Source organism: Egretta garzetta, unplaced genomic scaffold, assembly GCF_000687185.1.
Source record: "Egretta garzetta isolate BGI_Z169 unplaced genomic scaffold, ASM68718v1 scaffold553, whole genome shotgun sequence".
Classification (NCBI taxonomy): Eukaryota; Metazoa; Chordata; class Aves; order Pelecaniformes; family Ardeidae; genus Egretta; species Egretta garzetta.
In genome coordinates, this window is record NW_009259328.1 from 1,234,711 (window position 1) to 1,249,921 (window position 15,211).

The window sequence follows — 15,211 nt, forward strand, 5'->3', positions numbered from 1 at the left end:
GCTGCGTCCAGGGGTTACCTCATCAGGCAACGTCAAACGCAAGTCACGGGCCGTAACAGCGGAAACGACCATCCCCTCCCTCGCAGGGCTAACGTCAGCCGCGGAGGAAGCGGGCTGGCAGCGCAAAACCCGGCTTGTGCCTGCGTTTTACAGCGCGGAGCCCGGCCGGAGCCGGCAGCACCGCGGGAAGAGGGCTGAGGGCAGGCAGCGAGCCCTCCTCAGGCGGTGGCACCTCCTCAGCAGCAAGGAGAAGGGGAGCAGCACGGAATTCCTACCGAGGCACTAACTCATTCTTTCTTTAATAACATACCAGGCATTCTTTCTGGTTCTTCAGGCATCAATGCCGTTTAAAAAAAAAAAGCACATCATGAATCTATGCACAAACATAGCGCCATCTTAGACACAGGATCTGTTATCACAAAGGCATTTCCCAGCAACTAGACTTGAAAGTGAGAAAACAAGCACAAAATAGCTGTCTATTAACTACTGCTATCTCTTCGCTTTGCTCATCTGTTCACACAGATTAGGTAAACCCACTTATTTCCTAGTACTTCCCCAAAAAATACTCCTCACCACCCTCTCTGACTCCAGGGGGAAACTGATCCTCCAGCAGTTGCATTGCACTCACCCAGACAAAGATTAAGGAAGGTCTCTTTCAACCTGCACCACTTGTGAGGCTGGCATTTAACGAAACAGAACTGACTGCATTTCTAAAAGAGAAAAGCAAGCCAAAAATCGATGCAGAGAACAAAACAGTTGGGGAGGTTGTCCCCTCAGAGCTCAAGCCAGGATCATGCACAGCACAGAACCAACCCTAAGACAGACAAGAGAACAAGCTACCTGTTAGCATGTATAGAACGATGTTTATTTTATAGCCCAGACACATCTGAGGAGTTATACAGATGGTACAAGCCACGAGCCCCACACCATCCATATGCCTCAGTATAGCTGCACGCTCAGGGTAAAAATTAATGCAGAGCCTATGCACAGTTTCATTCTCTCGGACAAACTACAAGATGAGTTCCCCAGCTTTGGCTATGGAAGCTCCCCAGTCCTAACTCCACCAACACGTTAGCAGCCTGTACAGCAAGCAGAACATGAGCATCTTGCTACAGGCCATGGCTGGTGAACAATTACTCTGCAGTGTGTTGGCTAAAAAGAGCACTCAGCTTAAAAATGCTTGCACTCGGAGCAAATATTTAGTACAGTGGGTTCAAGCAGCAGCCACAGTTTGCACTGCAGTTCCATATTGCATTTTTGTAGGTTTATTCCATTTCTGCGCTGGTCAGCAGAGATCAGCACTGCCTTAAAAGACTTCTCTATTTACCTCATTGCATTGGTCTTGCTCAGGGCTGCTGGCTACTCCTTTGAACCTGAATCCAATTACTATCCTGTCTCCATTTTCTCTCATTTTTAGCTTTTATTCTTTTTTTTATACCTTCTGTCATTATCACTCGGTCCCTGATCTGTCTTCACCTTTCTTTTTTTCCCATCTTCTATGTTACAGATTCATACAATGACAGAAGGGATCAACCACAGGTATTATCAAACTCACAGACTGTACCAGGCCATAAAAACTATTCCAAGCACTGTTCTAGAAGAAAAACAGTTCTTGTACTGAATAAAATAAAAAAGAAAAAAAAAAGAAAAGAAAAAACCTCACAGTTTAGCAGAAGCATGGTTGGCAAAGGGCTGTTCACAACAGAGCTTTAACTCTAAATGCCTTTTTGGCAAGCCCAAGGTCTATTTTTTTTTTTTTATTGGTGTTGTGTGTTCCCCCCCGTATGTCATACATGTTTGGTGACCAACTCTCCTGGAGCATGACAAGGCCTTAATAGACTGCCTGCCAATTTATTAAGCTCGGAACTCAGTCAGTGGCTTAGTACCCAGCAATGAAGCCTTTATCCTTCACATACTAACCTTTTCCACAGGTGAAGTATGCTAGTCTTGATGCAGTACTGCTAGACCATAAACCTGTGAGCACATCCAGCATGAAAGGAGCCTATTTTTTCATTCTTGGTGACCAGAGGTTTCAGAGAAGGAACTCTGGGAAACAGTGTTCTGTTCTACAGCAATACAAACAGCACGTGGATAAAAGCACATCACCTTCTCTAAACGCAAGAGCAGAAAACACCCAAGGGGCAGCAGCAAAAACTAAACTCAACTTTGGATAGGTGCCTGCAACTCGGCACACACAAATTATTACAAGTCATAAACATACCTGTTTGCTGCTTTATTACAAAGCAGAGAAAGCTACACTGCTAGCAGGAAGAGAGAAGGTTGTGTTTGTAATGTTGTCTGCTTGCTATCAATACTTGAGGTTTTGATTTATTCTCTCTTTTTAAGAGTTGAATTTTGCAGCTATGCTTCCCACTTTTTCAAGGGCTTTTTTTTGTTTAATCATTTACATCAAGTAAGACAAAGCTTGCCTCTGTAATTTAGAGCTTCGATTGTCCTGGAGCAGATTAGTTACAATAGACAGACCTGAACACTAAGAGTATCCAGAAACTCTAAACAGTCCCCAACACAGTTACTTGTTTGTTAAATACTATATTCCTCAGATAGCACTCCTACTCTCCATGGCTGCAGATGCACAATTTAAAGTTTCATTCATTCAGACCCATATAACAATGTTAGTCACCTGCGACACTCTGAACAGGCTCTGCTGTAAGCTGCCACTGGTCACAGGATACGCAAGCTAAGAGCTGTAGGGGATGCACAACTTCAAATCCCTACATGGATGGCTCTTACAATCCCATTCTTTGGCTACGAGTAGGGAAGCAACACAATCCTTCGAGCTAGAATGAAACAAGACATCAGGTTGTAAATAAGTTTTACTAAAAATATTTGAAGAAGGTGTTGCAAAGTTGGAAGTATTTACAATAGTTGCTGGAATATCCAGCATTTAAGTAATTCACCCAGGCATGGTTACAAACCACAAAAAGGGTAACAGTTTTTAGACATACTGCATGTGTTATATAAAAGAACTAAATCAACTTCAAAGTCATGCATAACATTTGCCACCAAGGTATCTCTAAACTGGCTTTAGGCTGTTCTGGTAAACTAACCAGGCATAACAAAGTTAGTTTGGGACTCAGGTCAGCAAAAATCAACGTGAGAAAGATGTGCATGCTTACAGTCAGGATACAGAAGACAGAATGGTGGTAACATCAGTCAGTTTTCCTTCAGGATTTTAGGAGTGACTGGGTTTGCGGTTCTATCGCAAGAGGCACCACTGCACAGGCTGTTTCACAAAGTGGAAGGACTGAAGACAGTTGCTGAAGGTGTAGAGACAAGTTTGATCTTTTTCAGTGCTGAAATGCAAGTCATTTCAGTGGGTAAAGCAAAACAATGGTTTCCCTTCTACAGAACACACTGACTTCATCAGTTTACTCTAACATCCAAAAGGACTTGGAGAGCTAAAAGTGATTGCTACCAGAATACATGAACCTGTTGCTTTGAGATGGATTATACAAAAACCTGGTGCGATGTTACAATCCTAAAAGTGTTTTTGCTTCTTCACTCTGTGCCATGAGGGTTTCACTGGCATACTTCTGAAGAAGCTCCATCTTCTTCCTCCGTACAAGAGCTTCCTCAATCTACAAATACAAAAATAGGATGACATTCAGCTTAATTGAGATGCTGAAACATAGCATGCTTAGCTATTAAGATGGGAAGAATAAAGCCACACGAAACAGACTGTGAAAGTTAGAGGTGTGTACTAGTGTAAAACCAGTCAAATTAAGATGAGTCAGGAGTATCTTTTTTAAACACTCAGCTGAAGCTCGTGGAAATCAAAACCAGCAGTAAAATAGATGCCTCTGTTTTAGATCTCTGCTCCTACCCTTTTTAATTAGGACATTAGCTGCAATTTTATTTTACTCAGTACAGTCACTTGAATTTTGTTTCAAACAATTGTCTCAGACATGGCTCCAACAAATGCAGACAAGTAGAGTTATGCCATGCTAGTCTGCACCCATGAAATAACAGTTTGCTGAGGGTGCCTTTCACATTAGCGATGGCTATGAAACTCTTACCTGAATTTTGTCTGGAAGTGCCAACAATACCCCATTCTTTAACAAGCACGTACTTTAAAGATCTACTACTAGCAACCTGCAAAACTTGTTTTAATCTCAGTAATGATTTTATATTTGTCTATATCACACACAGTATATTTCAAAAATAATTCCTCTGAACCTTTTGTAATTTAGAATCTAGAAGGCATCATCCCATAGGCACAAGGTATGCCGTGATTTGCCACTAAAAAAAAGCAAAGACTACGCTAACTACTGTCTCATTAGAAGAGATTTCTATGTAAATGAGTGGTTATGTATTAGGAACCCAGTTTTGACTCTCACTTATACTCTCTTCATTAAGAGAATACCATCGGCCAGAGATCAGTGTTTTAATCATTATTTCTCTCCTGCAGTTTGACAAGCCATGACATGTATTTTGTTGAATGTGCAGGATCATGACTTCACAGCAGAATACAATGTTGTTATCTGGCAATATGACAGCTACATGCTACCTGTGTGACAAAGGCATACATACCTACCAAAAGATACATAACTCCAGAACCTTCTTGCCTGAATTATATTTCAAACAACCTGTCAATATTAAAGTAATATATACCCTAGAGCAGTTTCAAAATATAATAAATCAATCCAAGGTCACGCCACCAAAATAACTTTAGAAAACATGTGAGATCAAACCCTGCAATTGAGAAATCATCCCATTAAATTAAAAAAAAAGTTAGACCATCAGCAGAAAAACACAGCGAAGATATAGTGGGCAATCAGGGTTTATCTTGATCATAACACTCTAATACTTTCCAATTTATGTAATACTTATGAAGGTTTTGGAAATTCTCAGATGAAAAGGGTTATAGCAATGGTACCATAATTCTGGCCAGTTCCAGACCATTTGCAAGAGGATTAAACAGCTGCAGAGTCAAGTCACAAATAACAGATCAAGAATGTTTTTAATGATGACCTGCCACAAGTTAAAATCTCTATCTCGCAAATCCAGAGTACAATTCTGCAACTTAGTTTTCTTCTGGCTTACCTCCTGCTGAGATGGCACTGGAACATGTGCAATAAACTTCTGTTGGCCTTCTTCACCTTCTTTTTCCTTGCCACCTTCCTCATCAGACTGAAAACAAACAAACAAAAAAAAAAAAAGGCCACATCAAGTTCACCTTCTGAAGGGGTCATTAAAACCACCTTTTTTACTTGCTCTGCCAGAAGGAACCAGATAGAGAATGATCAGCACTACAAATGCAAGAACTAGGTATATCAAACCAAACAACGAAGGCATATGACAAGCATCATGTTCAGATCCTGCTCCTTGACATTTTCAGGACTGTGACTTTCATTCTCCGTATGGCTTTTCCTCTGCTGTAGCATGAATGTAAAGCTATATTCCCTCCTCTCCCATATCTCTCTAGCTGCCATAGCAAAGCTATAAACAAGAGAGGAGCTAGTGAACCAAGAAGCTAGCAAGTACCTTAAAAATATATGTACCACATCCTTGTATAGCACTGCACTGCTGCTTTGTCACACCCGAAGAGCTCGGCTTATGAATCGTGAGATAATACAAATAAAACAGGGTACTGAAGGAACCACCAGTTTTACCTTATGGACTACCTCCCTTTTATTCTTATGATAAACCCACGTCAGTATGGACTGCAAAATAAGGACTCATTTCCAGTACCACTCCTACAGGTCTCTAAGAGCACAGGAAACATCCCTCACTTCCCTTACTGGCGCTGGGAGCAGGGAGAATAAAGAAGTAGGAGCCATGTCACAGCAGTGACTGCAGCATCAGCAAAGCCTTGCTGTGTCAGGATTCAACCAACAAAAATTCAACAAACAAGAGCCTGGCAACCTCTGGTTTGAAATTATACTGTATACAAAGCTACGTGTGCTGTTACTGATGTGGATTGTACTTAGAAGCAAGAGCAATCGTTGTTCAGTTAACAATATGCTACCTTACAAATACCAGCATTCCAGGCAGTGACAGTTAAATCAACATGGTCTCAGCTGTTCGTTGCTCCTCACTCGAGCAAGAATTCTCCCCTAGCTGCCAGCTTTTGTTGCTCTCTAAACTTGGACTGACTGTACCCATCTACTACTGATTTTTACTAAACAGGGACGACTGCATAGTAAGTTAGGCAGAGAGAAGGGCAGAATGCAGCAGCAAACAGATTCTTGGCAAAGTAACTCTACCTCCAAGGCAGCAGCATAGAAGACACATGAAATGTTACATCACCTTAGCCATCACATACCTCATCATCATTGACAGCATAGATATTTACTTCCTCCTCCTCGTCCTCCTCCCCTCTCGCAAGTCGGGCTTCTCTCTCCTTTTTCCATTTTTCCACTGCTTCTGCTATAACTGGTTAGCAAAGGAAAATGGCAAGTGTATCTTAGAGCAAGTTAAAGCAGCACGGTCCAGCTGAATCCCCAGTTTCCTTGACAGCAGTTAGGCAGCAACTGAAGTTACAGCCCCCTTGATTTGTCTCCTATTTCCAAAGCTTTTCCAACAGACTTAAACTTTTTGCTTAAATCCTCTACATCGGTAACACACACTTACTGTGGAACCTTGATGTAGTATGTAATAAAATATACCACCATAGTCTGAGCAAAACCCAGTGCTAGCATTTTGAAAGTGTGGTACTTGCTTATGCCTTAATGTGGGTACATTTTAGACTCTAAATGTCATGGATAAATATCAACCTACTTTCTGAACTGAGTAACAGGAGGCTACACAACCAGGCCATGTGGCTCTTACAGCTCTGTAGCATGTCAACAGCTATAGGAACATTGATCACTGTGTAATTAAACACAATTGCGCTCCTTCAAATGACCAGCCATGTAAGTCTCTTACTTTTTGTCTCATAGCATATTTCTCTTATTTTGTAGCACAATTCCAATTCTGTAACTCACTGCTAGCTAAGAGCTGTTAGGCTGCTGTATCTCTGCTGCATAGCAGAGTGCTAGTAAGAGCGCTAAAACAAGTTTTAAGAAGCTTAATCAGTGACATCAACAGTAAACAAAAATCCTAGGGAGCTGCACAATTAATGCAGCTAGGCAGTAGGAAATGCCTACAACTATGGAGGCCAGCAGCCATCCCCCCAGCTCTCAAAGATTAAACATTAAAATACTCTCCCCGAGAAAGCAAAATCTAACTAGTGGCACACAGCTGCATTTTTGAGTGGTTTTTTAACAGAAAAGGTGCACCAAACTAAGATGTTTTTTCAGTACTTTGCTTCATAATAATATAACTCTTCTGGTAACAAGGTAAAAACTACAAGAGCCTAGACAAGTGACCCTAGAAGAATCTTAGCTATTGTGCGCTAATTGTTCATTAATAGTACACTAATTGTTCATTAATAGTACACTAATTGTTCTGTTAGCATCTCTAGCCTTGATATTTCAAGTGGCACCAAAGATAATTTTCTTAAATAACCATATGAATCCAGATGAGCTACCTCTCCTGTCTGCAAGTTGCAAGGTGTGCAAGATGCATTTCTGGGATCCTTACCTCTTCCCAGGATCTGGGATCCTTTCTGGCATCCTCTGGGATGCCTTTCTGGGAGTGCTGCACCATACAACTTCCGTTCTTACGCTACCAAACGTCTGCCAGCCAGCTACTGTTTGCTTGGTTTAAGGCTCTAAGCTACGCTGCAGGACACAGGTAAGTGAAGATTTCCATTATTCCCCTCTCCCTCCCTCTCCTATAATCTAACCGACACAGCACGATCTCCAGCACACAATACTACGAAGATCTCACGCATGGAGAAGGGGTAAATATAAGTGGATGATCACACCAAGAGATACTAAGCATTGATAATGGTTACAAGCTCGACAACTTATAATCATTTAATAAGTCACTTCCTGCAGTTTTGTTTAAAGTTTTTCTCTCTAATTCCAGACAGATAATTGCACACATTCAAGCAAAACCTGATTGTCTTATCTGCTCTGTTCTGTGGAAAAGCCTGCCCAGGGCTCCTGAACCAGGACATTTCCCACAGAGCATTGAGGATCTGCCTGCAGCTGAAGCTTCAGAAGAAGAGATTATAAAACAAACACACAATGCAAAGAGCAACAAACGCCAGGATCAGACCATGTTCACCAGAAGCACTGAAAGAACTACTTAGAAAATAGCTAAGCTCTTAAAGGTGGTGGGTGGCCTCACGCTTAAAGCTACACAAGTACCAGAAGATTACACACGGTGCTGAATTTTAAAGGGGGTTTCAGGAATTAAGACTCATAATCATGGTGTCTTTACTGGACAAGTCAGTAGAAACAAGACAAGAGAACTAAGTGAGCAGACACATGGATAAATATTACCTACTGAGAAAGTATGGGTTTCAAAGGAAAAAAGATTCATAAATGCATTGAAGTTCCAAGATAGATGACGTGGATAAATTAATGTAGGCCACCTATACTTCAGGGTTTCCAAAAGGTCCCCTCTAATCTCCAGGAAAACTAAACAGCTATGTTTATGGATAAATAATTAGGTGAGACAGGAAACAGATGGCATGGTCAGTTTTCACAAAGGAGGGAGATAACCACTAGAGTTCCATAGATCTCCCTGCTAGGACTGACTCTTACATTCTTAAGCATGAAGAGGTGCAGGGGGAAAAGGAGATTTTGCTTCAGTAGCGAATCACTTGTCAACAATACTAAGTCATTAACAGTAGTAAAAATGAAAGCGAACTCTAAAGCACACTCCCTCACCCCTGAAACGCCTGAGACAATAGTGATCTGGATACCTACGTGAGAGGTGAAATCTGATAGCTAAGCATAAGACAACACTTGCAGGGGAAAAAAAAAAAAAAAAAGAAAAAAGATCTCTTAACTTCAGAGTCCATCATCACCCCTTCTTGGACTGATTTATGCAGGTTTTGAATCTCACATACCTTTCCTTTCATGTTCTTGTTCCAGTGGCTCCAGAATGCCATCATCTTCATCCCTGTAGCCATAGTATTCTGCATCAATGGCCTTCATAAGCTCAGCTCGAGTTTTCCGAGGTGGCGGGAGGGCTGAAAGAACACATAACCGTCATTCACCCAGCTCCACCTCGATAGCTTGCTGTGCATTCCCGGTTCCTGTCAACCTCACCGCAATGACAGCTATAAGCTAATAACCAACGCGTGATCTGAGCTGCTGTCAGTATCAGGAGTACTGGTATTTCACTCTGGCCCACACAAATCAGTTTGAATACACGACCTGACGCTTCTTATCGCACAGTTCCCACCCTGTGGCAATTCTACACTGTCATGCATGCAGTTGGTTTTCCCTCCATACTGGAGTCTCAGTACTGAGCAATGCCACTATATGAAAGGAACTAAAGCACCATCCCAAGCTCCCTCAGACCATGTAGTACTTCCCACCATTTTTCTTTGCAGATGGCAAGTAAGAAAGAGCTGATTCAGTAGGCCTGCCTCGCTTTCAGGTCCAAGTAATTCCCATTCATTCTATGATAAATCAATATATAAAGCTTTATCCACTTTCATCCAGTTTTTCCTATTACGAAAGGCGATTCCTGCTTCTACAATGATGTTCAAGCCAACTTCCTTTTGTATTTATTTTAAGTTCTGAACTCAGAGGACTATTCAGAACTTACCAATAAAGTTAACCTGTTACGCTGGAAAGCTTCTATAGAACACCAGTCCTTATCATTTGGAACTCCTAGCAGAAAACAGACCTTATTCTTTTCTACATTTCTTCAATTGCAAATAGCCAAAGGTGTTCTTTGCCCAAACAAATAGCATTTAATTAATTACTTGCATTCAGTGTTTCATTTAGCTCCTCTAATACGCAGGCCAGAATATGCTGCTGCTAGCATTCCCCACATACTACAGCAGGCATTCTACTCAAGATATACTACTGATCTGAAGATATTGAAGATTCATGTCTGGGAAGAGTTGCTATTTACTTACGTTCCTTTTCAAAAAGTTCTCTAACTCCTGGTAAATCCTTTGCAGCTCCAAAATACTTGTAACCTCTGTTTCCTGGAACTTCTTTCCCTTCATGATCTAACATTTTTGGTCCAATCCGCTGGAAAGTAAACAGAGTTCATTGTAAACAATCTTATTTGTCTTGCATCTTGTATTTCCTGGGCATCTTATAATAGATTAAAGGATTGAGAAAGGAGATATGCTATACCAGTTCGAACTACCTCACAAGTAAAACGCCCTTGTAGCTCATTTTTATACAGGTTCTCTACTTTTACTAAAAATCACACATTTAACATGACCACAGAAACCACAGAGTGCCCATACCGGGTTAACCTTCACAAAATATCTAAACATGTCTTATTCTCTTTACTTGTACATTCAGGTATCAGACAAACAAGCACTACTAAATTTGACAATAAGCATACTTTGATGTTTTGGCAAGAGAGCTGGCGTCATTATTTCATTTTCAGCAGTAACTAGGTGAGTCAAGTGAGAACCCTTCTACAGACTGGTAAGAGTACATCACCTACTGACAGGTAAAATCAGACCGTTGCTGCAAACTCTTTAACAGGAAGGCAAGACCCCTCGAACTGGTGTTCCAAATGAAGAGTCTTATTTGCTTGACACAGAAACAAATATTTATTCTAGCACAGCCTAACATTTTTAGGGGCTGAATAAAGTTCCTCTTTAATAAATATTGGCCAAATAATACATGGTTAACTAAACATTGCACAGATTTTTCTCATTAGTCACTTTACTTGTAAGCAGAACAACCACATAGTACCAAATAACCTACACTTACAGCATAATCAGGACCTCCTAGCTCCTTTATTCTGAATTCCCAGTGTCCTTTCTCCCTCAGAAGTTTGTTTATTTCATCATTCAGGTCCCGAATTCTGAATTCACCCAATCCAGCTGTTAGAGGGGGAAAAAAGGAAATAAATTAGGCAGCTTACTAGAAGAATGTGATTTCAGAATTTATGCAATGGAAACAGTATAGTTCACATAAAATGAGATTTTTACTGTAACTGCTCAGGACTGGAGATTCAAAAAAAAAAAACATAATTAGGAAAACCTTACCATTTTGAATCTGTGCCACCTTCTTGGAAATTTCCCCAATGATCTAGTTAAATAAGAACACAGAAGTTAATTTCTCAAAAAAAAAAAAAAACAAAACCAAAAAAACCTAGAACAAAAGCTAAAGACAACCTTACAAAGATCCACCTTTAACTTGGCTTTTTGATCTAGAAAATGGACCTGAGCCTACCAATTTCAACTATCAACACAGATTTTATTCAGACACAAATACAGTACCTCAGAGCTTACAAAACAAGGAAATGTTTTTACAGCTGTACATGTGATGAGGGCAGGAGCACACGACATACAGAGAAAGGCTGAGAGAGAACCAGGTTTGACCTGCCTTAAAAGAAGGCAAAAAGGGAATAACCTATTGCTGTCTTTAACTACCTAGTGAAGGGTATTAGAGAAGACAGCCAGACTGCTCAAGAGGTACATAACAGTAGGACAAGTAGCAGCAAATACAAGTTGGAATGGAGGAAATTCTGATTAAATTGGGGGGGTGGGTGTGTAATAATTTTATTTTTTTTTATTTTTTTTTATGAAAAACAAACGGGCCAAAACAGGCACTCTAGAAAGCTGTGGAATCCAAATCCCTGAAGATATTCAAAACTCAGCTGCACATGGCCCCAAGCAACCTGATGTGGTGGGACCTGCTTTGAACACTGTGGCAAACTGTATGACCTTCTAATCTAAATTGTTCTGTGATTTAACTGTCAGCACACTGAAGGAGTCTGAAAAATATTTGTAAGCAGGCTGTCTAAATAGGAAGCACTGAAGTTCTACCTACCACAAAATTGGAAAAAATCTATAGCTTGACATTACCTGTCGCCTCCATTTCTCAGCTTTAGGCAATTCATTACACTCCGATGCAAGGAAAGGTCTTCGTTCCTGTTTGACAGAAAGCCACGCACCATGAAGTTTTAACCTAGCATCAATATAGTCACAGCATTTCATGCAAACTTTATGGCTTCATTAATCCCAAGCTATGCTACCAACCACCAGCGCCTTCTGCTCCCAACCAATTTTTATTAAGTGGAAAACAATGACAATTTACAGCCCTGCCAGATTAAACTATCACAGAACATAACAATCTACTTAAAATTCACTTTATTCAAAACAAAATCTGTTACCTCTTTTTTCAAATCACCCCACAATCCTCTCCAATACAAATAAAGTTCCGTTTAGGGCAGCTGAATCACAACATCATTTTCAATATACTAGTATCCAAATAAAACCCCCTGTTTTCCAAGCAGCTATTAAGTTCTTTCTCAATTGCTACTACCTAAATACTGTAATTATCTTCCAAGACGATTCTGTTTTCTACTCTCCCAACTAAAGATTATCCAAAACACCTTTTTCCCCAACCTTCTTCACATTCTGTTGACTTGCTTACACAAACTAGTAAGTCATCTTACCTCTAGCATTCTATTTGCAATTATTTTGTCCCTTCCCCTACAGTACTGCCACAGCTCCACCTTTTTCTTGTATAAAAGCCTTCCTTCGCATAATATACCAGAAACTCTATTCCATCTTATTCTCTGGCTGTTGTTTATGGAATCTTTTCCACTAGTTTCCCCAAACTGCTATTTTCCACTTCAGTGTTTCATAGTGCTCATGCTCACATGTAAAATACAACTTCTTAAGGTGCACACATAGGACACCTCAGGTAGTTTCCTACATTCCTTCATCAGTTACCCAAAATTAAATATTATAAACCTGTCCCAAAAAAGTTATTGAGAATACTCTGATCCCCACATAAATATTCTTTCAATTTGAGTTATGATTTAGTGAAAAACGTACAGGAATATCCAGAGACAGTTGAGAATCAGCCTCTAAGGTCCTGTGTGGGTTTAGGGGTGCTATTTCTTTCATTACAGTGGTGGGAGTTTTTTTAAATTACCAAGTTGCTAAATCCATTTTTTTTGTCAATCTTACCCCAATCAAATAAAAAGGCTGCACGACAGCGAAGACAATTATGAATAGATGCACAGCTATCATGTGCTGGGTTAATAACGTGCCAACTATCATGTGCTGGGTTAATAACGTGCCAACATTAGGTCTCATGCAAGCCTCGAGTTCACAACAGTCTTGAAAGCTCTGTTTCCTGGTACGAACAAGATCATGAGAAGGATTTCTCTACCTCTTCTGGGAAGAAATCCAAGCAAACCTTGTGATTACTATCAGTAAAAATAAGTGTATGTGCATCAGTTTGCGTAAGCAGAAGAAGGTAACTTCAGTCTCAAAAATAATCTTTGTTTTTTGCCCATCATGCTACCTCTATTTATAGCATTATTCTAGGGTTGTTTTTTTTATACTATTACATATTCTACCTACATTACTTAAGAAAATTAAGTGACGTTCAATTTGCACTTTCTTCTTGGCAGCCAAGCCAACATACCTCTGTAAAGCGTACACGTACGTAAATTTTTAAACAGGTTATTTATAAGAAAATTCTTTTTACCGTTTCTGTTTTGCATCACTGTGAAATACAGTCTGTACTTCAGGCGCTTTCCAGATGACCAATGTCAGACTCCTACAGGATACCTGCATCTGGCATACGACCTTTCTGACAGCAGCTCTGGACATGGCTCACATTCCACTCTTGACTAGCACTAACAAAGCCATTTTTACACCATACCTTAACTTTTCCTTCCTCAAGCTGAGCTTGCCGAAATCTTGCCAAGGCCGTCCTAAAGAAAAGAAAGGGAGCAGATTTACTTTTATGAATCTATATTCCAACAGGAACAAGCTTTTGCTCTGGATGTTTATTACTGACTTAATTACAATCTGTAGAAAACAAAGGCTTGAACATATTCCTTGACTAGCTCTTAACTTCTTCAACACTAGAAATCCTCAGTGGTTAATTTCTTAGATAAATATAAATCCTGGTAAGCAGCTAATTATTTTTGCTGATTAGCATATGCCAGCATGTTAGATATTAGCAGCAAAAGGGCATCAACAAGTTATAAGCACAAGGTTACAGATCTTAGCAGGGGATATATCAAAAAGCAAACAAAAAACTCAAGAGAAAAAAAGCTCCAGTAAGGAAAGCGGCAGCTCGTAATCAAGTTCATTAGCATTACCAAAATATTCTGAGCCTCTCACAGCTGAGCAGAGACTACACACACTACGTTTTTAATACAGTTTTATTTATTTACTCTTCAATAGTTACATTAAAAGCACAAAACATTGAAGCGCGTTTAAAACCTTCAACTGCATACCTACGCCCTGCACCTACGCCAACTATCTAGGCTCTATCTGCTGTTAAGAGGCAATTCCAGAATGAAAGTCACCCCATCCCACCCAGTGTCCCAGGTTCACTGAGTGGGATCACTGCAAAACAGCACCCTGCAAGGTACCAGGTAGCTGCAGCCTCTTCAGCCTCAATCCAAGTCATCATTATGAACTTGGAAAGTGTTCCAGGGAAAAGAACAAGTGTGAGACAAATATACTGAAGAGCCTCTAACCTAGTAGGTTCTAAATATGTGGTCTGCAAAGCTTTTTGAAAAGTACCCAAGAAAGTCAATACAAAAATAAATGTTAAAAACCATCAGTTTAGCCCATGCCGCTCCCAAGCAAGAAGAATTATACTTGGAAACCAGCACTGACAGACCCCTGTCTAGCCTGGCATCTCTGTTCCAAAAATGGGAGCTACCTAAAAACATAACGGGCCATTAGAACATATTTCGCCACATTTCTCATCCAGCCGTTGCTGCAGCTTCTCTCTGGCACTGGTTAGCACAGCTCTGCAAGCACCACACCAGCGGCTACACTGCGTTCAGATGCCTCCTATCCCTCCTACTCCCACCAATCTAGACCAGTATAATGCATGCAACCAAGTACCAAAAAGCATTATTAATCTCCTGATGCTTTAAAAAAGGCGAACAGCCAGTCCCTCTGGGCAAGCAGGGCTTTGTGAGTGTGAGCCGTGGCACAGAGGGTACACATCTCCAAAACCAGATACAGCCAGAGCGTCAGACACGCGGGACAGCGCACGTAACACCCGAGCATCGTCACGCTGTTTCAGAAGCAACACGAGGTAATGCAGATGGATCTCCGGGACCCGCCGGGCTGGAAGGTCTCTGCCCTAGGGCAAAGCGAGCGGTGCTTGTACTGCAGCGCCCGCTCCGGGGCGGGGGGGAGGTGAGGAGAGCAGGGTAGAGG

At 40.8% G+C, this 15,211-nt stretch overlaps 1 protein-coding gene across 1 annotated transcript in view; it reads right to left on the reverse strand.

Annotated features, from left to right (window-relative positions):
• Positions 1-2,807: 2,807 nt before the first annotated feature.
• ISY1 (ISY1 splicing factor homolog) overlaps positions 2,808-15,211 on the reverse strand; it is a 16,838-nt gene continuing 4,434 nt past the window's right edge. The window contains exons 2-11 of the mRNA XM_035892223.1: positions 14,891-15,023; positions 13,686-13,737; positions 11,870-11,935; positions 11,048-11,090; positions 10,770-10,882; positions 9,950-10,067; positions 8,927-9,049; positions 6,287-6,396; positions 5,065-5,151; positions 2,808-3,599 (exon numbers count right to left, since the gene is read on the reverse strand). Coding sequence (XP_035748116.1) covers positions 3,492-3,599; positions 5,065-5,151; positions 6,287-6,396; positions 8,927-9,049; positions 9,950-10,067; positions 10,770-10,882; positions 11,048-11,090; positions 11,870-11,935; positions 13,686-13,737; positions 14,891-15,023 — 953 coding nt within the window. The 3' untranslated portion in view covers positions 2,808-3,491. The remainder of the gene's footprint in view (positions 3,600-5,064; positions 5,152-6,286; positions 6,397-8,926; positions 9,050-9,949; positions 10,068-10,769; positions 10,883-11,047; positions 11,091-11,869; positions 11,936-13,685; positions 13,738-14,890; positions 15,024-15,211) is intronic.